Source organism: Dermacentor variabilis, chromosome 9 (assembly GCF_050947875.1).
Source record: "Dermacentor variabilis isolate Ectoservices chromosome 9, ASM5094787v1, whole genome shotgun sequence".
NCBI classification, from domain to species: Eukaryota; Metazoa; Arthropoda; class Arachnida; order Ixodida; family Ixodidae; genus Dermacentor; species Dermacentor variabilis.
In genome coordinates this window covers 130,301,684-130,324,072 of record NC_134576.1, presented here as the reverse complement: position 1 = coordinate 130,324,072, position 22,389 = coordinate 130,301,684, and the positions used below count along the sequence as shown (strand labels likewise).

Sequence of the window (22,389 nt, the reverse complement as noted above, 5' to 3'; positions counted from 1 at the left end):
GGACGCTATAAAGAGAAAAAAATATTTTACCTGGATTAGTTCGTTACACTTCTACAATACCCCCCAAAAAAGCTACCACTTTTGTCATGAGCAGAGGAATTGGCAAGCCAGAAAAGCCGCAAAAGAAAAAAAAAACGACAGACGGGTGGCGACGCCGCCTTGAAATTCCCGCACTAAGCTCGCCATTATGTCATCGACTTAGATGGCGTCTGCTAGGGCCCAGTTACATTTTTATCGGCAAAAAATGACCGTGTTGTGTTCTAAAAAAAAAAAAAAAAAGAAGACACAGACTGAACTTGGCTAGTTTCAAGAACTTTCACTGATTCGCAACGGCCCAAATACGAAAAAAAAAAGGTAACGTCCAGAACAGTGTTTGCCTAAACCCATTGGTATAGCACAATTGGTTTCCAGCAGAACGTTCTGACACAAGCAGGAAGAGACGTCTATACACGCTGGACTAGCAACTGAATGTTTATTGTTGATTTCCGACACTTTCTTATAGCACAAGATAGCCAATGTCTTTTTTTTTTTTTGTCATGTTGATTATTCGACTCCTTAGGTTGAAATATCTCACTTATCTTACTTTGAAATCCGTGACGACACACTGGCGTACGAACGCTGTGGTTTCGGCGGGAAATTAAAAAAAATTGTAATATGACCTTCATTTTCACTCCTAATCAGCCTATAACTGCTATATCTGCGAAATTCGCGCAAATATAGTTCTTTAAGAATGCGTTATCAGTCTAGTTTCTCTTTAGTGTACCTTTATTTCCTGAATACACACCGCGAACTAATTTGCACCCCTAAACATCCTTGATGGTGCAAATCAGTGTTCAACTCAAACCATTATTCCCGTTGAGGGTGTAAGGGTGCGAGTTATCGACGGAAAGCACCTTTAAGGGTGCAGGTCGGCTTAAAATGTACACTCTAAAACAAAAATTGCACCCTTTGGGTTGTATCTTGCCACACAACAATAAACGTCATCTCTCTTGTCCTCACTTCCTTTCTTTAACGCTGTGAGCCCGGTACTCCCCAGTAACGAACGGGATGCGCGTTATCAGCATGACAGCATCCCCGACAGGAAAGTAGCAGACGCGGCGTTTTCAAGAAAGGAAACACAAGCAAGGCAGATGACGATTATCGTTGTGTGGCAGATATACACCACAAATGGTGTACCTTTGTCTAAGAGTGTATGTAGTCGCATCCACGTATGACGCTATGTCGTCGCTATAGAGCGCTTCTGTAATTTCTTTGTGTGAAATGGATGCAGCTACATGTAGTGTTGATAAGAGGAATGTGAAGTCGTGCAGAATGTTTCAGTGTCAACAAAGTTAGCGAATCAGGTGTTCACACACAAAAGAGAGAGAGAGGGGGGAATGGTAAGCTCGATGCGAAAAATTACCGACCAGAAAATGTCGGTGAAAGCTCATTTAGAGAAACGTATTCGTCAAAAAAAAAAAAAAAAGAAGTGCATTTCCGGGTCAGAATAAGAGCCGGAAAAGTCCGTCCGAATTTTTTGAAAAATGAAAACCGAGATCTAAGATCGTGAACTATAAAACTGCCTGTACGTATACCCGCTGTCACTTGCAGGTGATGATGATCAACGAAGTCAACGACCACTCGAAGATCATCCTGGCCAACCTCGAGCAAGCGGTCTAGAGGCGAGGGTCCTAACCCGGACCGGAGCCTCAGGTTAGACCGTCATGGCGTTATTGGGACCCGTATCGTTGCAGTTCATCCTCATCAGTGTGAGCGGCATTGTGGACACTGCTCGCCTCTTCGCGGCCGAGTACGGCACTCCCGTCAGGTTGCCGTGCGACGAAAAGTGAGTAAATATCATCATCGTCGTCGTCATCATTATCATCAGCCTGGCTACGCCCACTGCAGGGCAAAGGCCCCTTCCATACTTCTCCAACTAACCCAGTCATGTGCTAATTGAGGCCATGTTGTTCCTGCGAACTTCTTAGTCTCATCCGCCCACCTAACTTTCTCTCTCTCTCTTATCTAGAGTAAATATACAGGGTTATTAAAGTGGAAAGTGAGACATCCACCCAAACGTAGCTAAGTGCTACAAAGGAAACCCATACGGGTTCCTCGAAAGAAAAGCTTCGCAGTTGAAAGATTCGTCCTGGTCCGGCACTCGAACCCGGGACCATCGCCTTTCCGGGGCAGGCGCTGTCCCGCGGCTGCCCCGGAAAGGCGGTGGTCCCGGGTTCACTCTAATCGTGATTTTGGCGCTGAGATCTTGAGCGCAACATGAACCGAAGAACTTGAGCTGTTCCAACAATAACAGCTAGTGATCACATGGTCTTCGAGAACTGTCCCCGCGCCGTCAGATCACGGAGGCCATGGGAACGCCATCAACATGCTGACCAAACTTGGCAACCATGGCGGGAGAGCGCGAAAATTCAAGGGGAGGGTAACCATATATAAATTATTATGTGTGTGTGGGGTAACTCTGATTTTGCGTCTATTTGGAACTTTTGCTCTGACCGACAACTTGGGTTTGCGTGGGTCAATTTTCCTTTTACTCTGTCTTCTATTACATGCTGAGAATAGATGCAGAGCAAGAAATGGTGACCCGAAAACAGCGTTGCAGGTCCCATTGAAAGATCCCGTTCGGCATATTACATAAGGTATCACAGGTGATTAAGGTAAAATTCACGTGCCAACACCCACCGCCGTAGCTATGGTGTTCCGCTTTTGAGCACGAGATGGCGGATTGGAGTCCCAGCCCCTAAAGCCCTTTAACCTTCGTAAAGTAGTGACATTATCCTCCTCCGCCTTCACTCATCGTTTCTGCTCTCTTTCACGATCCCTCCTCGACCGTGGCGTCGCCTACACTGCTCGAGCGTAGCAACGGCGCCAACAAGCGCTCCTCGCCACTCCATACGCTTCTCGAACGAAAATGGCGCTGATGCACGGCGCGATGGCCCACGTGATGGCCCACGTGATGCTATTAGGCCAATAGCGACGCGGCGTCGGCCTCGACCAGAGCGCGCGAGGAGGAGGCGGCATTCTTCAAAGCGTGGAACTACTTTACGAAGTTTGAGGGATTTTACCAGCCCCGTCGGCCGCATTTCGGTGGGGGCGAAACGTGTAAACGCGCGTGTATACTTAGAGTTAGCCGCACGTTAAAGAACTCCAGGTGGTCAAAGTCAATTCGGAGTACCCTCACCACGGCGTGCCTCATAATCATATCGTGATTTTGGCACGTAAAATCCCAGAATCTAATTTCACTGTAATCGTGACGCATAGAATGTGAGGGTGAGCGACTTGGAACCGATGGCTTGCGTACTGCAGGGGATATGCGTGGAGGAGGTGTGGTGTGAGGCAGTGATCGAGGGTGCTTGAAAAGCAGCAAAGCGGCGGCGAACGTCAACTGCTGTCAAACCGGATACTGCTTTTAGCGATGAAATATGATGATGTCGTAAGAGTAATGTATGATTCAGTCGCACGATACTGATTGATGCGTGTTCCAGGTATACCGGCAGACCTATTCTCAATACGCTCATGTCGGACAAATGGTTTTTGTGTGTGTGCGCGTGTGTATGTATATATACAGCTATACTTATATACTTTACACCGTTGCTGCACTGAGTGACGTAATGCTATTTCCTAGTTTACTTCCTTCCTTCATGGTCGCTATTGATATATTTACTTCTGCTGTACATTAGTTTACGCCCTTTGGGGCGTATCTTGTCCCGCAACAATAATCGCCACCTGTCTTGCCCGCATTTCCTTTGTTGAACGATGCGAGCCCGGTACTTCCAAGTCACGAAAGGCACGTTCGTTATCAGCGTGGCACAGCATTTTCGACAGGAAAGTAGCGAGCGCAGCGTTTTCAGGAAAGGAAGCACAGGCAAAGGCAGATTACGATAATTGTTGTGGGACAAGTATACACTCCAAAGGGTGCAACTGTTTTAAGAGTGTATAATAGCAATCGGTGGGGTGCCGCTCCAACGCGCCTTGAAATCGGCTTTGTCTGCGACGTAGCGTCGAGGCTCCCGACGAGGTCAGCGCGCTGTCGGCGTTCGACGCCGTCTGGACGGATCCCCGGGGCGTCACGCTTGCCGGCGGCGGCGGCGGTGACGACGACCCGGGCTCCAGCACCGCCGAGCTCCGTGGCGATCCGTGGGTGGACGCCTTCAGCGGAGACCTGTCGCTGGCCGCCGTGGACTTTGATGACGCCGGCGAGTACTCGTGCAGCGGGCGCTACGCCGACGGTGAGGCGCTCACGGAGCCGCGGGAGTCCAAGCACATCTTACAGGGTATGTGCGCATGCGCAAATCCAACCGCGAGAGAAATATAGACAGAGACAGACGTATACACTTTAGCGAATTCTTAGTGATTACGGAGTCCACTCTTGACCGAAGACATCTATGGACCGGGGAAGCTGGGTTTGTCGGGGTAATTAAGGGGCAACTCAGTCAAGGGACGCATTCTCGGACGGTCACTTTTTAGGAGACCACTTTCAGTGCGCGCTTATTGGCTGGTTGAGCAAAGCCGCTCGAATCGTTCAACGCGTCGTGCACTATATGTACGTCACACGAAAGTGATCGTCCGAGAATACGTCCCCAGATGACGTCCTGGAGCCTTGCCTGGTCGATATAGAGGCCAGGACGGTGTCCAGGACAACCTAATCGGCCTCGTTAAGAAAGAAGGTTCAACTACACGCATATCCAACTCCGCGAAGCGCAACAGTCCAAGTCATCTGCCTGCGCACCGTTAATCATTTCTTTCTCGCACTTGATGCACGCGCATTCGATAGCTTTTCGGAAACAGTAGTAGCGAATGAGACCGGTTACTATATATATATACTTGGTGATCCATGATGCATCATGTGAATTCACACGCTGCGTTAGCTATTCAGACGAGCACAGTGTAAAGAACAGAGACAGGGTGCTTGCCTTCGCTTCCCTCATTTCCGCCCTTGTCTAGTTCCCACGCTGTGAATTTGCATCTTGGAAACCACCTCATGGCCAAGCTTTTACTGCTCGACACAATTCCTTGCAGAGCAGCTGGAGCTGGGGATCGTGTCAGCCAACGAGTACAAAGAGAGCCGGCTGCACTTTTTTTAGAGAAGGGAGGAGGGACATCGCCCATTGTGCGTTGCTGATCCTTCCGTGCAGCTTCCATTCAGTCGGTGTCCCGCGTGAAAGAAAGATCAATGGCGAGCCCTCCTGGTCATACATTCCCTGTTGGGAACGAGTCGGCTGAGAGAACGCTTGCGCTGTATTGAATACACAATTAATAGCAACGCAAGACCAGTTTAGAGTGGTCGAGCATGCACTGTTTCAAAACTGTATTCGCCATTTATTTTGCGGAAAAGTATTTTGCAGTGGAGGAATCGAAGACTGGCCAGACTTTCGTTCTTGAATTTCGCGCCCAATTTGCAGCGCCCGTGCGTCAACATGGCGTCACGGACTTTCGACGCATTTTATCGTATTTAGGCCATTTATTGGGGAGGGGGGCGCGGGGATGCGGGGTAAAAGATTCATGAGAGTTTCAGGTGTAAGTTTTCTGCACCGCCAAAATGCAATGAAGCCCCCCCCCCCCCGGTTTTTTCCCCCTCGGTAAATAGGACCTAGCAGACGCTTGTCGAGATCTGTAACAGCATCGGTACCTGGCGAGGGAACTTCAAGATTGCATTCGTCGCACGCCTTTTTCTTTTTTGTGTGCTTGCGTCTTTCTCTCGCTTCCCAAGCATTTGTTTTAGGTAATATTGACCCTACCCGCCGTGGTTGCTAAGTGTCTATGGTGTTGGGTTGCTGAGAACGAAGTCGCGGGATCGAATCCCGACCAATGCGGCCGCATTTCGATTAGGGCGAAATGCGAAAACACCCGTGCACTTAGATATAGGTGCACGTTAAGGAACCCCAGGTGTTCAAAATTTCTGGAGTTTTCTGCGTGCCTCGTAATCAGAAAGTGGTTTTGGCACGTAAAACCCCGTAACTTATATATTGACCCTGTGATCGGCACTTGAGAATTGGAACTTACCAATAAATAGACACTTCTTATTGTCGAGGGCTCCTCTCCAGGCCTGCGTCACCCGAACGGCGGGAATGCAAGGGGCGTTCACCTTGGGTCGGCTATAGCGGATAAGACATTCTGCGGTGTTTACAAACGGACAGCCTTGAAAGCTTCCGGTTCCTTGCCAACAGAAATAGCGCGCTCGTGGGAAAGACAATCGCGAGCTGCCGTAGTGCTTCTGCAGAAAAGAGAAGCTGCAGGTGATTCTCAACAGTTTTCGTTTCCTCGGCAGCTAATCACAATCTTACGAATTGGTTTTGTCGTAAGTTACAGAGAGAAAAAAAAAAAAGAACACCAACAACAACAACAAAAAAAAAGAAACAAAGTACATCGTTGCATTTGAGTCATTTGTCACGTTACTTTTATTTGAAATGTAAAAATGCCTCCCGTAGGTAACCGAATTAACTTGAAAACGCGTTTCTTTCTTCTTTTTTTTTTCCCCTGCATAGACGAATGGGACGCTTGTCCTGAAGTTTCTTGTGGCGCACGACTCAGTGCGGTTATACGTCGTTTGCAAAACCACTTGTATACAGTATAGGTACACAGGACGACGCTAGCTGATATCCTGTGGATCACTTATGTTGCTATCTTTGAGCACGGTGCGCCATCGGAACGGAAAAACATGGCGCGTTTCCAGCGCACGGTCATAACAGCAGCTACTATATAGACGAGGCCCAGACGGCGGTGCTTTACTCTCAAGTTTATTCCGAAGCTCGTGGCCCGTGCCAATTCCGTCCCGTTTACCTGCCCGTGGACCGCGAACTAAGCAGCAATGCTGACTAACTTGCTTGACAAGACGTGTTGATTGCTGGGCGAGTTATGTAATGGTAAGCAGTGGCGTAGACAGGAACATTTTTGTTATTTGTGTGTGTGGGGGGGGGGGGGGAGGCACGTTCCCGGCGTGACCCTCCCTCCTCCTGTTTTCGGCCCTGAGGGTAAGGAATAAATTAAAGAGGCGCAAAAAAAAAAACGAAGAAAACGAAACGCATGGACAAAACAGGAATATTGCACTAGTACTGCTGTTCCCTGTCTTGTCCGTGTCTTTTACTGCTCTCCTTTAATAAATTGCTAACATGCACTAACTATGCATGTCGTGAGAATTGACGGTCGCTCGTATAGCTTTAGTGTACGCGCGCCGTGTACCTTGCATAGCGTTGACGAAGGAAGCCCCGAGCCGAGGGGACGGCCCCGAAGGATAACGCGAAACACGCTGTATGAGTGACACAGGCCGCAGAGTTTCCTATACAACTGGAATAACGGGTTATTCTGGTACACTGTAACCGCGGCAATTACAGTCAGTATACATGTATTTGTTTAATCGTTGGAATCCTTGGGGGCTTAAAAAGTTCTTGCGGCGTTATTACGCTTTATCCTTATAAGTTTTCCAGTTCTGCTATAGTTTTCTAAACAGGGCGAGTCAACTCGTCTCCGTACACATTTGCAGCCGTTGCGAATTGTGGCGTTCGGAGCGCAATGCATGGTTGAAAATGATAACTTTGCCAAATCACAAAACCGTTCGAAACCAGGGGGGAGGAAGTTTATGTAAAAACAAGAAACGGCGTAGCCAGAATTCCCCCCTTCTCTTTTCTTTTTTTTTTTTTTTTTGAAGGGTAAATGCACCTACCTTGCCAGTGCGTTTATCTCGGTTGCAGCAGTATACCCCTTTTCGATTATAATAATAATATTTGGGGTTTTACGTGCCAAAACCACTTTCTGATTATGAGGCACGCCGTAGTGGAGGACTCCGGAAATTTTGACCACCTGGGGTTCTTTAACGTGCACCTAAATCTAAGCCCACGGGTGTTTTCGCATTTCACCCCCATCGAAATGCGGCCGCCGTGGCCGGGATTCGATCCCGCGACCTCGTGCTCAGCAACCCAACACCATAGCCACTGAGCAACCACGGCGGGTTTTCGATTATCTAACCGGTCGGCCTTCGGTAGGGGCGAGAGTCGAACCCGTAACAGTGGCCGGGACATTCGTGACCTGTTTCTTTTCCCTAGATAATCTCAACCCGGTGTCTTTTCTCCCTAGTGTACGAAACTCCCGTGGCTGGACAGTGCGAGTGCGGATGCGAGCTCATCGGGAACGTGTGCCGTGAGTTGCTGTTGCGAGGCGTACGTATGCATTGGGGGCGGGGCTTAATAACAACTGAAGCTCACTGTGACACACGCTCTCTCTCTCTCTCTCTCTCTCTCTCTCTCTCTCTCTCTCTCTCTCTCTATATATATATATATATATATATATATATATATATATATATATATATATATATATATATATATATATATATATATATATATATAGTGTTGCCTTGGAGAACGAACCTTAGGTTCGTTCTGGCTTTATCTACTTGCCTGTTTTCTTCTTTTTATTTGTCACAGCTGACGACTTTACTGTTGAGGTACGATTCACATTTGTTTGTTTTTTAATTTCCTGCAAATCGCAACGCTAAATTCTTATTTTAAGTGATTTTTTTTTACTAAACAATAGCTATCCTGTGCCAGCTCTGCAGTGCGCAGTAGCCACAAGAAATTCTTCTCCATTGAATCACTTCTGCATTTTTAATCAGAAGTATATATATACAGTCGCTTTGTGAGAAGCCAAACGGGAATGCCATCCGACGTAGCTTTGAATTAACCATTGCCAACGGGCGCCTAATTAGAGGGGCACTTTCCTAAAACCTGCGGGCCTTCCTTCGGTGGGCTGCATAGATGAATGGATGGATGTTATGAGCGTCCCCTTTGGAACGGGGTGGTGGGTTGCGCCACCGAGCTCTTGCTATTATACAGCTTAATGTCTTACCCATGTTAAAAGAAAAAACACTATGAAATTCCACAACCACATTTTCCAACCCTCTATTGCGAAATTTGCTTTTGTACGTCTCCGTTTTTTGTCGTTTCCCTACTTTTCTTCCACCAATCTTCCAATCGCCTCTAATCTCTATTGCGGACATGTTTACTTTTCTCCTGCTCTCGCTGAACCCAAGGGCTTCAAGGAGGCCAGTTGTGCCTAAGTCGACCGCTGGGCAGATGTCTTCACATTCTAATAAAACATGCTCCATCGTTTCCCGAGCTTTACCGCAGCAAGCACATGCTTCTTCTTCGTTCTTATATCTCGCTTTATAGGTGCGTGTTCTAAGGCATCCCGATCTCGCTTCGAAAAGTAATGAGCTTCCCTTTGAGTTATAGTAAATTGTATCTTTCCTGATTTCGTTTTTCCTCTTAAGTAGTTACTCATGGCAGGTTACTTTTCCATTTCCGCCAGCCATGAGATTATTTCAGCCTCTCTGACTTCCCGCTTGACGTTCTTTGTTGCTGTGGTGCCCACCCTACAGGGTGGGCACCCGTTGGCTGACCTGCCCCTGGTGCCTGTTTCTGAACGCAGTGGCGTGCAACCCGGGTCAGTATGGGAAAAGCGGCGTCTGCCACCTCTGCTCCGTGGGCAGTTTCAACGAGCGTCACGGCGCCGTCTGCTGCCAGCGCTGTCCCTTTCTCTACGTCACCTGGGGCCGTGGCGCCACGTCGATGCAAGGGTGTTCCGGTGCGGCCGTCACAGCTTCTTTCATCTAAACACGTCAGAGAGGTGGCGCGCCGATAGATGTGTAGATTAGCAACCTCGATCTGTAGTGTCAAAGCGGGAAGAGAGGCGTGCAAAAGTTGCCTGCACTGCCGCCCCCACCTGCCCAACTCCTATAGTCTCCAGAGTATACAGTTTTTCTGTATACAGTTTGCTTGTACACTACCTAGTAAAAAAAGAAGATCAACCCTTCCCTACCGGTAAAGGGGGGTAAGCGAAGCTTGTCCTGCGTGTACCTGACCTTCGTCACGGGTAGGTAACCCACAGGTAACTGTGCCGGATTGCTTCTGCCTCCCGCTCCCTCAGATCAGGATGTTCTCGTTGTTGTCGGATTGCCTTGGCTCTGGTGGCTCTGACAGCTGGATCGGCGTGCCGACGGTGAGCCCTTTCACGGGCTAGTTCTCACCGCCGCTCGTTGAAGGCTGCCTCTTCCTCGGGGGAATGCACAACGTGTGACCGCCCCATACGTCTTCCGACACTGATCTGAACGGAAACGAAGCCGGCGCACCACGCGCGGTACCCTTTCCTGACCTTTCCCTCCCCGAAACGGCTCTGATTGGTTGCGCGCGTGGCGGTGAGCGCGCGCCTATGCAGCCGGAATCCTTGCTAAGGACTCACGTTCCGCCGCCGGCGCAGCTGTCAACTTATCCAATGGCCCTTTCCCGCAGCTGTGCTGCTCTGGGAACAACTGTTTCTTTTTTTTTTGCATGGCCACGACAACGCCACCGAAACTTGTGAGCCATTACAAGCTCCGCTTGAAAATTGTACAAAAATTATATAGTTAGCGTTACCATCCCACAGCGCCGACGCTTTATACGTTTACTGCGATAACTGTTAAGGACAGTTACCTACTTGTTTCATCCTGAACTCGCTATGTGTTGGTGGCGCAGTTTTCCCGACCACAAAACGCCCTTGAATGTGGTGTGATAACGCGTGCGACAGTCGAGTATTTTTATCGCAGTGCTTGTCTAATAAATTTGTTCCAGGTGTCCTTCACGACTTCCTGATCGGCTTGGCGGTCCTGGCTTGCCTCTCCATAAATCTGTAATTACATAGACCTTTTGTTTTAAAGCGAATAGCTTTCTTTGGCCACTCGGGCAGTTTTCTGGATTGGCGGACGCCGGGTATCTTGCATGAAAGCAGAATCCTTCCGCTTGATTATAGTGAGGAGAGAGAAGCACCGGAGCTCGGGGAGAGAGAGATTCTTGTTTGGGAAGTAGGAACATGGGGTAAAGTGCAGCGCAGTAACTGTCTCTCAGATGAGGACACCTCAGTTCGGGGAGGAAGGGGAGCGTTCCCTGATTGGTCTTCGCCGGCACTCGCGTCACGCATGATGTCATTTTCTGAGGAGCGGCCGCTGACTGAGCTGGCTTTTTTACGGCTTTGACGCCCGAAAAGCGTGGTGTCCTTGAAATCTTTCTGGTTCTGCGATGGGACTTGGGTGATTCACGTATAAGGGCAATTCAGCGGGATAAGAAATGTATTTGCGTACTTAGATGATCGTATTTGAGGGTTTCTGCATAAATACTTTTTATCCTATGCACAGAAAAAATAATATATATAACATTTTGCCATTGCGCCTGCTTGCTGTTTCAGGTACGCGCTTTTCAAGTTTTCCGGACCCATTGTCCTCGACTCCCTGTGCGAGTACGTCTTCAAAGAAGCTAAAGCCTCGAATTTGGGACCGGACGCCGATGACTCCTACGATGCGTCGGACGACGGCATGCCAGAAGACGTCTTCGATGGCATCTCGAGGTTCATTACCCGCCTCAAGAAACGCAAGTTGCCGAAAGCCTTGGGTGAAGATGTTCCTCTTCTGCCTGCTTCAGAGTCAGCCGGCGATCCAGAGCGCTCGGACGATGACGACCAGCTCGTCGTCTGCTACAAGCACGACGCGTCGCCCGAAGCAGCAGACGATGTTCCGGGGATCGTGCCAGTGCGTCCCCTTCGGCATCCGAAATTTCCTAGCGTGATTGGATCCGGAGCGGCATCCGGTGAGGACGTTTTCACCGGCCCCGAACACTCCATCAGTGAACAAGACAGTACTTCGCCAGAAAGGGCGGCCTCCGGGAGCCTCTCAGATGTCGCGCTCGTCGGAAGTCCCGAGCAAGATTGGATCTCGTCTGGCAGACGACGGTGGATCGGCCGCTATGACGTCACCGTTGCGAGGACGCCGAATTGTGAGGGACGTCTGCACATGGCCGCCGCGTTAGCGGACGGTCTTTCTGAGCGAAGCGGCGGGACCTCGTCGCTACCGGAACAGAGTGCGACGTACGACGTCTTCGTCGGGCGTTGGTCGAGCACCGTGACAGCGGACGCCGCCAGCAACGTGTCGTTCCTGTCAAACGACTCTCGAAGTTGCCCTACGGGCGCGAATGCTTACGGTACCTCCCAACGTGAAAGTAGCAGCAGTGAACAGCTCGAAGACCCTCAATTTCACTGGGGACCGCCGCGCCCGCCACTGACTGCAACAGCTTTAGCGGAAACGAATTCTTCGTCGGATGGTGCCAATAGCTTAGCGGCACCATGGAAATTTCGTTCCGGGCATTGTGAAACGAAAAGCGCACAAGAGTCAGCGAGCTACGTCGACGTTAAACCCACGTCAGAAAAAATTCCTAACCCGAGCGCGCGTGGAGACAAAAAATTGGCTTCTGGGGAAACATGTCACGAGGAAACAGATAAACGTGGAAGAGCGGTTCCATCGAAGTTAACTCTCAGCCCCGATAGTTCAGGGCGCGACCGTGCGGCCGTTGTGTGGTTTGATGACGTATCTTCAGAAAACGACGAATCCGAGGGGACGAGCGCACGGACACGTGACAGGGCTGTTTCGTCGACGGCGAACCGCACGCGTGCGGTCCAAGGGTTACGTCACAGCGATGGAGAACAGACGTGCATCACGGAAACCGGCGAGAGCGGCTACTTGTTGTCCTCAGTGGCCGGCTCGTCTTCCGAAACGACTGGAATTACGGTTAGTGATGAGGTTGAATTCAGGGAACCAGGCAGCAGAAAGGCCACTAGAGCGACAAAAGAAGCGAACGCACTTTCGAGGCAGAAGTTGTTCCGGAACGATCCAGACGCTTGACTAACTTCGCCAAAGCTTTTGAAGGGCTCGTTTTACACTGTGCCGCATTCTCAAGCGTCTTTCTCCGTTTTTGTCGAAGAGCTGTCGTCGAACCTGCCGAACCTAGCGCGATACTTGAATACTATAGTTGAATAAACGATGACTAAAATGCGAAAGCACATCCAATTGACTCGCGTTACTTTGATCTCGGTTAATTCGACTTTTCGCTTAATTCGAACGCACTGAAATGTCGCGGCGACTAATAGCACGTTGCTATGGGAGAAAACATCGTTTAATTCGAACTCGAAAGCATGCCACTTTGGTTAATTCGACATACAGTGGTTACGATAAGGTTGAAAATACAAGAAACTCAGCAGATGATACTGCTGCTTCCTCTATGCTTTAGCGACTGACGCTCCTTCCGCCCATGTGTAGCAATTCGTTGCCGCTTGTCTTGTGTCGTGTCACACTGCATGAGGCAGCGTTTAAACATGACGGTGCTCTTCGCCTTATGCTTGTTGAATCGCGCTTCAAAACAAGATGCAAAGAGACATCACAGGCTACTTCAAGCAGTAAAAGAAATATTTGAATTCGTCCAGTTTGCTGCCGCTTAATTAGACTTTTCGCATAACTCGACCAAACCTTGTGGTCCCGCAAGGGTCTCATTAATGGGAGTCGATTGATTTATTTAGTTAAAAGGCACGCGATTCACGAATCAACGGCACGCTAGCGTGCGGGCTTTTCCACAGTCACATTAATTATGGGGAAACTGCACGTCCTAGTTTATATTAGTTTATATTAATTTAACAAAAGACGGCACGGAAATGTTGCATAGCGACAAAATTTCATTCCTAGAAGAGCCTATAGCTTCAGCTCGATCGCTGGTCTAACTGAAATTTACGTAGTTTGGTAAAGGCAGTAGTGCTCTTATCAGACAACTGCTGAACCGATATGAATGGAATCGTGTTGCCTCAAGCGAGAAGTCTTAATTGTACCACAGTGGGAAGAAAATTTTATGCGGCTTCAAATTTAATTTTTTTAACAAAATAGCCGGAAATCGTAAATTTTTTAAAAAAACGAATGGGCCCAAATATATCTACTCCCTACAACAGGCAGATTTTTTAATATATTTACTTTTAAATGTAACAAACCTAATCAGAATCATTGCAGTGAATTCCGAGAAAAAACTATTTCTGCTTTCCCACGTATTTAGGCAGGAGCATCCGCGGTACAGAGAGAGAGAGAGAGAGAGAGAAAACATTTCTGCGGACCATCGAGGTGGTTGCTCTTGAGGTCGAGTGGGTGGTGTCCTCATTCCAGGACTCCACTGGCCATGGCTGCTCGACGTACTTGCTGGACGAGAGCTTCTTGTCCCGCCAGGGTATCGCCGGTCAGCTGTACCTCCCACCGCTCAAATGACGTGCTAGGCGTCTTTAAGTGTTGAGGTTTGCCCCCGCACCCCCACGACATGTGAAAGAGTGTAGGGCGTGTGTCGCCGCACCAGGGGCAGATGCCGCGATATGTATGCGGGAGCATTTTACTGTATCTGTGTAGGTGTGGAAATGTGCTTGAATAAGTCGGAGAGCTACTGCATCTTCAGTGCTGAGCTTTCTGTGAGGCGGAGGATAAATCCTGCGGTTGAGTCGCTGGATCTCGAGTCGGTCGCAGTAATTGGACGGCAGGGGCATGAAGGTAAAGGGTGGGCATTGATGAGACGATTGGTCTTGCCCCGCTCGTTTGATTAGCGCTCGAGCTAGAGCATTCGCCCTTTCGTTCGCCTCTGCAGACCCGCGTGGCCCGGCATCCTTTTTGCTGCATGGCAGACGGCGTTGAATCGTTCCGCGGTAACTCTTCGTATAAGCAGGCGATATGTTTACTTTTTGCGTTTCTCGAAGATGGCGGGCTATACCTCTCCGGTTGACTGCGAGACGTTTCTGTGGGGGCCACTTTCTAAATGCTGAAAGTTAGCGCAGTGTGGGTGCCACCGCGACTAGGGCACGGCAAATGCAGGAAATCATTGCAACCCTACAAGGCGAACAGCCCATGAAAACACAATATATGGACCACCACACATGCATGACTCGATCACGCACCTCTTGTGTGGATGCGCTACGTTCCCGGATGCACTACTTTCCCGGATGCACTACTTTCCCGGATGCACTACGTTCTCGGGTGCACTACGTTGCCGGAGGCACAAGGAACTACATTCTCGGAGGCCATGTATATCGCACGCCGCGTGCTGTGAACGCAGCTCCATCTCGAGGCCACATGATACAGAGTTTCGCAGTCGGTACGTGCCCGATGTAATGTCCGCGGATCTCTTCCCGCACTTCTTTACGGGGCTATAGACCAAATACCCGGATCAGAACTCTGGAGCTGCTACCGAATGTGCGGGTTGCTGCATGGCCGACAGCGTTGAATCGTTCCTCTAACAACAGCGTTCCTCTCGCGCGCGGGAGGCAGCTCGTAAAACTCTGTGGCGTAGAACTTTAAAAGCTGCCTCCCGCGCGACTGCTGAAGTATGCTTCATTCAATCGCTGTTTGTAAGTTCTATTGTCTACTGTTCTTTATACATGCCATCCCAAATTCTCTGTTAATAGTTAGGTATCAGCAACCAAAGACACTTACAGTGCAGACAGCAGCAGTTTTCACCTCTTCCTCTTTCTATTTTAAATTAAATTAATATTAAATTACATTACTATTACTAATTAAACTAATTAAATTTACTACTTCTACTACTACTAACTACTACTACTACTAGCAGTGGGCACGCCCTCCTTTTCTGGATTCAGAATTTCAGATTCCGGACAGGTAGCCTTCTGGGTTACCGGAAGGAAAGATCAGCTTTGGCTACAAACGCTGAAATTGTACTCCTCTATCCCGCGAAAAGAGAAACACACTGGCACCAGGACTGTTTTTCGACTAGGTATTTTCCTGTCTTCGCCACGTACAAGGGCAGCATCAACACATCGATCTCCTGCTACAACTTCTCCTCTACGCTCTTTATTATGACACCGTGCTGTGCACACCCTTGTGGAGGATAAGATAAAGTGCGGACCAGAACTTTCTTCGGTGAAACGATTGAGAAAACAGCTTTTAAACGAACGATAAAAAGGTGTGTACGCTTGAAGAACTATCTGATGGGGATTGTAGTGTGGGCTTCTCCGCTATAACACAGTTGTGGTGGAAAAGCCGCGCTCCCAGTCGGATCACGTTTAAGGTGTTGACGTAGGAAATGCTGCGTTATGATAGTACTGCACATGCTGTTCGCATACTAGTTCTGTCAGGTTTTATCCTGACAACTGTCTTTAAATGTTTTTGTTGCAATGTCGTCTATTTTGCTACAATAAATGCCGACGCAACGATGCGAAGAAACCGGACACAACTGACAGTGGCGCCACGCTACGCGAGCTTGCCGAACCTTACAAAAAAACACCCGCACACTCTAGCGGTCGCTTCTCGCAACACTCTCCCGACAGAAGCAGTCGATTTCATTCAAGTAGCCTTGCGAGACGTGTGAGCGGCTGTCAGGTGGTGGTGTAGGGCGGTGCAATCGCTTTCCTTAATTAACGTGATCCATTAACCCGGGCGACACACATTCTAACCTGGCTACTGCGACCGCGGGACGCGATCGCAGCACGCACCGTCCAAGCTGGCGCGCGAGACGAAGTACGACATGAATGGCTTCCACAATGAAGAAGAAGCAGAGCGCCAAAGTATCGTAGCCGACGTTTCGTCGAAGCCTCCCAAAGTGCCCGTCACCCGCCTGCTGATATGCACCACGGTGCTCTCAGCCGTCGGGGGTTTCCTCTTCGGCTACGACACGGGCGTCGTGTCCGGTGCCATGATACAGCTTCGAAGCCACTTCCAGCTCAACTACCTGTGGCAGGAGCTTGTGGTTTCGGTCACCATCGCGGGCGCTTGGGCCTTCGCGATCGTCGCTGGCGTGGCGACGGACGCGTTCGGACGCAAGCCCGTCATAATCGTAGCCAGCTTCGTGTTCACCGTGGGAGCGGTTCTCATGGGAGTAGCCTTCAACAAGGGAATGCTCCTTGGCGGACGCCTCATCGTCGGTGCTGGCATAGGTGAGTTCCCGAATCGGTTGCTTCGGCGCCGCGCGCGAGATCTCACGCCTTTTGCGCGTGCCTCGCCAGCTGTGTCATCGGAAGTGCATGCGGTCCGTGCTTTTTGGCGCGGCGTGTTAAGTGACTGTGACTCATAAGCACGTCTCGGATGTGCTGTCCAGCAGATGTTTTGCACACTCGTGGTCGTTTGACTACGCACCTCCGAGGCTCTCGTCTTGAGCGATCGCGTGTGCGCGTATACATGGCTATCTAATTGAATAAGTGTAGCTGCACGCGAGAGCGCGCGGCTCTCTTCCCCAATTTCAAACTGGTTTTAACCCACTTTTACCACTTGCGTTTTCGAAACGTTGCACGCCGCAAGGAAACTTTTTAAGCGAATGCATCAACGTCGACATGAAACCCGCCCACCGTTCGGCGATCGCGGAAAACTACGCAGATCGCTTTCGGTGGCCGTGGAAAAACAAGTACGGCGCGCGAAAAACAGTTGCACTGTAGCTGCGTGTTCGCCGAACGAGATATATCTCGGCATGTGTTGCTTGTCCGCGGGCAGCGAGGCGCGGCAGGTGCTTGTTTCCTGCGTGACAACGCTCGCGGCGCGCATTGCCGCAGCTGCTGTTTGCTAGCGCGCATGGAATAACTTTACGATCGTGCACCGAATTAGCGCGCTCCGTGCCTGCAGCTGTGAGTTTCTGCATCTGGGTCGCTGATGGTATGTGCCGCCTACCGACAGCGCCGTTCTCGTCACGTCACTAACTCCTACCTGTCACGTGCGGCGATTACGATCTACCGGCGATAACTCCGCGGTCCCCATTGAGGCCTTCAAATGATAGCGACATGGTGTTTGAGCCCGTACCCATTGTTTCACGAGTCGGGAGGCCGGCGTTGTCCTAAGGGGATCAGCTTTCAACATCCACCCATTATCCTTCGAGAGACGACGTCCTGTCCTATCACACGAGCTATTTAAGACTGAAGCTGTGTGATGCATCGCATACATAGTGTGCCCGCTTACAAAGTAGAGGCTTTGGCAGCTGGGTTTCTCTTGAACGAATTCAAGTCCTCGTACACGAGACACAGAGCACTGGACTTTTTTTCTCGTGGAAGATATATAAACACGAAGTGAGAACTTTTTGGGTGTGGAAGATTGTGACCTTGGCCTGATTTGTTAAAAATGCAATCTGCTGAGCAGCCTGAGCTGCCGCACGATTAAAAAAATTGATGTGGTCGTGCACTGTTTTATCTGCTTTAGGACTTTAGGGAAAGTGTGTGGATTCAGAAAAAATTGGATACAAGTTGAATAGCCTTTGCTGTCTCACTTGTTTTCAATTCAAGAAATCGCACCTCGAAATTGTCGAATGTGTTTCTGCTGGAATATAAGGCAAAACAACACTTAGAATTTTGGGGGAAGACTGATGCTAGTGGAGATTGCTGTGAATGATTCTGCTATGGGGGAGAACTGCAATAGTGCAGGAGCAACCTGACTGAATGCGCAGGGCAGGTAACATCCCTCCTGCTGGATAATTTTCCGTCATTCATTGGAATGCCTCGCTCTTATAAGCACCCTACAAATTTGCTGTCTTCATATTCCTAGTCAAGGCACTTCCTTATTTGACCAGTCTCGCCATATGCTTGCATCTTTTCGAAACAATGTGTGGTGCTTGTAGTATTGCATGTATCGCATATCGCCTAGGAACACGACACCCATCTGGTGACGTGTAGTTTTGTTTTGTTACTGTTGTGGCTTAAAATCACCGAAATTTACATTGGGCTCCCCCTTGCCTGGCTGTGCAAGCACGCACGCACGCTCGTACACGTGCACACACACGCACACGCGCGCGCGCGCACACACACACACACACACACACACACACACACACACACACACACACACACACACACACACACTCTCAAGCCTCCCCCCAAGCAAAGGGAGACTTTAAGCACTGGTTACTGAACCAAATAGCTGAAAGCAGTTGTTTATCATATAGAAGCTCATCAGTTGATGGGACATTGAGTTCTGGGAGGCATCATGTGCAAGTATAATATAATGTATATAAGCCTTTTTTTACCAAGTGTACTCTACACAGAGCTTACATATTTCACTTTCTAGAAATGAGAAAATGTACAGTATTCAATATGATAGTCAAAAGTTGTTTTCTCAGATATTCATTTCTGTGAAGAGCTTTCATTATTCAAGCACTCTTAACAATAATGCTTTGAAACACTACTTGCATGCTCTTGTTATTTGATCTACCCAGTCTTCTGAGCCCATATTTACAAAGTTCTTAGACTAGAACCATTTGTGGCAGAAGTTGTTGGTTAATTCTGATGTTGGACAAGTTGGTGACGGCAACTGGCCAATGGCAAACGGTGCTTACAAATGAGCATCTTTGTAATTTGGCCCCGAAATCAGAGCTTGCTATCTTAAGGGACACTAAATTGTAAGGTGGCATAATTTCAGACTGGATAAGTATTCTTTCAAGAGTATATATGACCAGCCGTGATGGCGTAATGGCTATGGTGTTCGACTGCCAAGCCCAATGGCACAGGATCAAATCCTAGCTGCGGCAGCCGCTCTTGGACGGGGTTGAAATGCAAGAAACGCCTTTGTACTTTGCATTGGGGGCTCGTTAAATAACCTCAGGTGGTCAAAATTAATCTGGAGTCTCCCACTACAGTGTCTTAAACCACCGGAATTTAATTAAAAATTATGGGAGTGTGTGTGCATTTATTTGACAGAGAAAGGGTGGAGGAAATAAGGGTATTCTTTACTTTGTTGAATTTGATACCCAAAGTTGAATGTCACAGATTTAAGTCTTTTTGCTTATTTCGGCTGTTATAGCACAAATTGAAATTTATGAACACTTGTCAGTTCGAATTTATAATTTCTTTAGAGCGCAATGTAGCCATTGCTTATAGGTAAAGCAATAAAAGAATCCTGCAGAGACATTTAAAAAATTCAGACAATGGGAACCTAGTGTAGAAGTTCAATGTGTCATTGGTGCATGACTTTTAGTTTTGCTCCTTTTCTGCCTTTACCACACCTCTGCTCATGGAAAGACAAACCTTTTTGGTATCACAGAAGTCTAATGCACCTATATAGTGTTATTATTCTTTGCTTGGTGTCCCTATAGGCAGACATACTGCGATTACTGGATAGAGATATCAAATTAATTTACTAATGGCTCTTTGTTGGAGCCATTGGCACTTAACACATTGTCATGTGGCGATTACACGAACCATATGGACCAGTGCAGGAGGCGGCAATGTACAGCCTGTTGTAAAAATATACGGGGCGCTCCGTACCTTTGCCATATATGTAGTTCGGTTGTGTGGTGCTCCTGATGGTCTATACAACTGGATGGCGAGTGCGAAAATTATTTTGATTTCCGAAAGCGTTGGAACAACATTTGGCATACCAAGAAATACCCTCTTAAGTAAGCTGCAATAACGCAACCCGTATACTTTTGACGAATACTGTACATTTCTACTGTTTACTTTGCAGAGTGAAGACAACACTTTCTTTCGCTGCTGTAAGTAAGTGTAGAAAGCATGCAGTGCCATTCCTAACGCTTTTGGGAATGTGCTCACACATTTGGAACAGCCCAGCATGAAAGTTTGGGAGCTCTTGCTGAAATTGTTTAATACTTTCTATTTGATTACAGAGGCAGCAGCTGAACAAGTGGCCATGATTTTATAGCGATACCTTCCACTTGATTCTGTGGCACTCTTATCACCCACCTTTAATGGCCAGCTAATCCCATTGATAATGCAATTGGAGCATTGCTTTGACCACTGGTGAAGCATGAAAAGAATAGCATCTGAAAAGGCATCACTACAAAACCACAACCAAGCATGAACGACAGCTTCCTTTCATTTTACGGGTTGTACGATTGCATACTGTGATGTAAGAAGTCAAAACATGTGACTTGTCACCTGACGTCTTTTGTAAACCACATCCTGTCTGCTATAAAATTTATTATGTAACTACGAGCCTGCTTACCGCAACGTCTCTCGTTGCAGATGTGAAGCAACACTGACCAGCTGTTTTTATAGCTCAACTGTATGAAAATGGATTTTGACACTTTCTGCACTCTGTTTTTTTTCGTTTCTATGTTTTGTTCAGGATGGATTGCACTCCCAAAGTCACAGGCTCTGATTTAAATTGTCACAAGTTTGCTGGAATGACTGACCAAGCAAATCGATTATTTACTGGATCAGTAACTGTGTCCACAACTCATACATACTTCCAAAGCTTCTGAAGTGCATCTCACCATAAGGATACAGTAGTGCCAGTCAACTATACTTGCAAGGATCAAGGAAAAACTACAAAATGGAAGAAAAAGAAATAATGGAAATAGTCAGAACACCTTGACTAATATACTATAGCAACTTTCCTTCAACTAGTCTTTGTTTCGTTTCAGTGAAGGTGCGTATGTCGTACATCGTGACTCGAAATGTGGTCAAGTGGGAGCAGGCCATTTTGACGTTCTGGCACCCGTTCTGGCCCGCTTAGGTCATTTGCTATGCTGCTACATTAGGCCTTGCAACGTGTAGCAGCTTACTGAAAAATTTAGCAAGCTGTAGCAAGTACCAAAACATTGCAATGCAGATGGTTGCTAAACAAGAACAGCATTCCTCGTGTAACACTCAAGAAAGTTTCATTTTAACAATTTGAACAGCGCATGGGTTATGTATGATTTTATTAATTTTGTCTGGTTTAAATGAATATGTGTACCTGGCAGTTGGTTATGTACTGCTGTTAACCAGCGTGCGTGGTTATCCTACAGGCCTGGCATCCATGACTGTGCCAGTCTACATAGCTGAGGTGGCCCCAGCCGAACTTCGAGGATTGCTGGTCACGATCAACCAGGTTTTTATCACCGGGGGACAGTTTATAGCCAGCGTGGCTGACGGCCTGTTCAGCAGTGACACTGAAAATGGCTGGCGGTGAGACACATTTCTTTGTTCTTTGTCACATGAGGCATCACATCCTGCACGCTACACCATTCTTCAACAATTCCTAATTGCAACATAGCGCATAATTACATACAACCAGAGAAGTGGAAGGCCTTACAGAATCATTCTTATCGCAGATACCAATGCAGAAACTGCATCTTGTTGTTAGGCATTGTTATGACTGTGTGCTGGTGAAGTGAGGCATTATCTAGTGGAAGTCAAGGAGAGGTCATCGCTGGCATCACATAGCAGATTGCATGGAATGCATGTGTATGATCAAGAAGGTTCCAAAATGAAATTTCAGGAGTGGGGGTTACGTCCCAAAGGGTGGGCCGGATGGCTGCCGTCTTACCATAGACATGAGAAAATGTAAGTGTGATGTGTATAACATAGGAAGTGCTCTTTTCTCGCTGCATGCAGGTTTAAGATTGCTAATTTTGCCTCATGGATCCTGCTCAATGTGCACCTTTGTGGTCGCTGGTTTTATTTATTTATTTATTTATTTCGTGTACCCTCAGGGCCAGAGGCATTAAAGAGGGGAGTGGTTACATCAAATAAAAAAAAAAAGAAAAAAAAAGTACAGTGCAGCAAAATAGTTAATAGTACAGAAATAGATGGTTCTCGGTTATACAATGTTATCTGAGTGTTCCTGGAGTGCTGGTCAATAAAATTAAA

General features: G+C 48.1%; 2 protein-coding genes across 4 annotated transcripts in view; both read left to right on the top strand.

Moving 5' to 3' along the window:
* Positions 1-1,686: 1,686 nt before the first annotated feature.
* On the top strand, positions 1,687-12,852 carry LOC142557501 (uncharacterized). Of its 3 annotated transcripts, XM_075669397.1 has the most exons (6): positions 1,687-1,825; positions 3,997-4,271; positions 8,068-8,130; positions 9,421-9,576; positions 10,599-10,656; positions 11,209-12,852. In XM_075669397.1, the coding sequence occupies exons 1-6, from the start codon at positions 1,704-1,706 to the stop codon at positions 12,692-12,694; spliced, it is 2,160 nt and encodes a 719-aa protein (XP_075525512.1). In that variant the 5' UTR covers positions 1,687-1,703; the 3' UTR covers positions 12,695-12,852. The 3 variants fall into 3 exon arrangements, with proteins under 3 accessions (XP_075525512.1, XP_075525513.1, XP_075525514.1); XM_075669398.1 differs by lacking the exon at positions 8,068-8,130; XM_075669399.1 differs by lacking the exons at positions 1,687-1,825; positions 10,599-10,656 and having other exon boundaries at positions 4,098-4,271; positions 8,068-8,150.
* Positions 12,853-16,132: 3,280 nt separating this feature from the next.
* The window catches only part of LOC142557499 (proton myo-inositol cotransporter-like), a 28,229-nt gene continuing 21,972 nt past the window's right edge, over positions 16,133-22,389 (top strand). The window contains exons 1-2 of the mRNA XM_075669395.1: positions 16,133-16,758; positions 21,546-21,705. Of these exons, the coding sequence (XP_075525510.1) occupies positions 16,350-16,758; positions 21,546-21,705 (569 nt within the window). The 5' untranslated portion in view covers positions 16,133-16,349. The remainder of the gene's footprint in view (positions 16,759-21,545; positions 21,706-22,389) is intronic.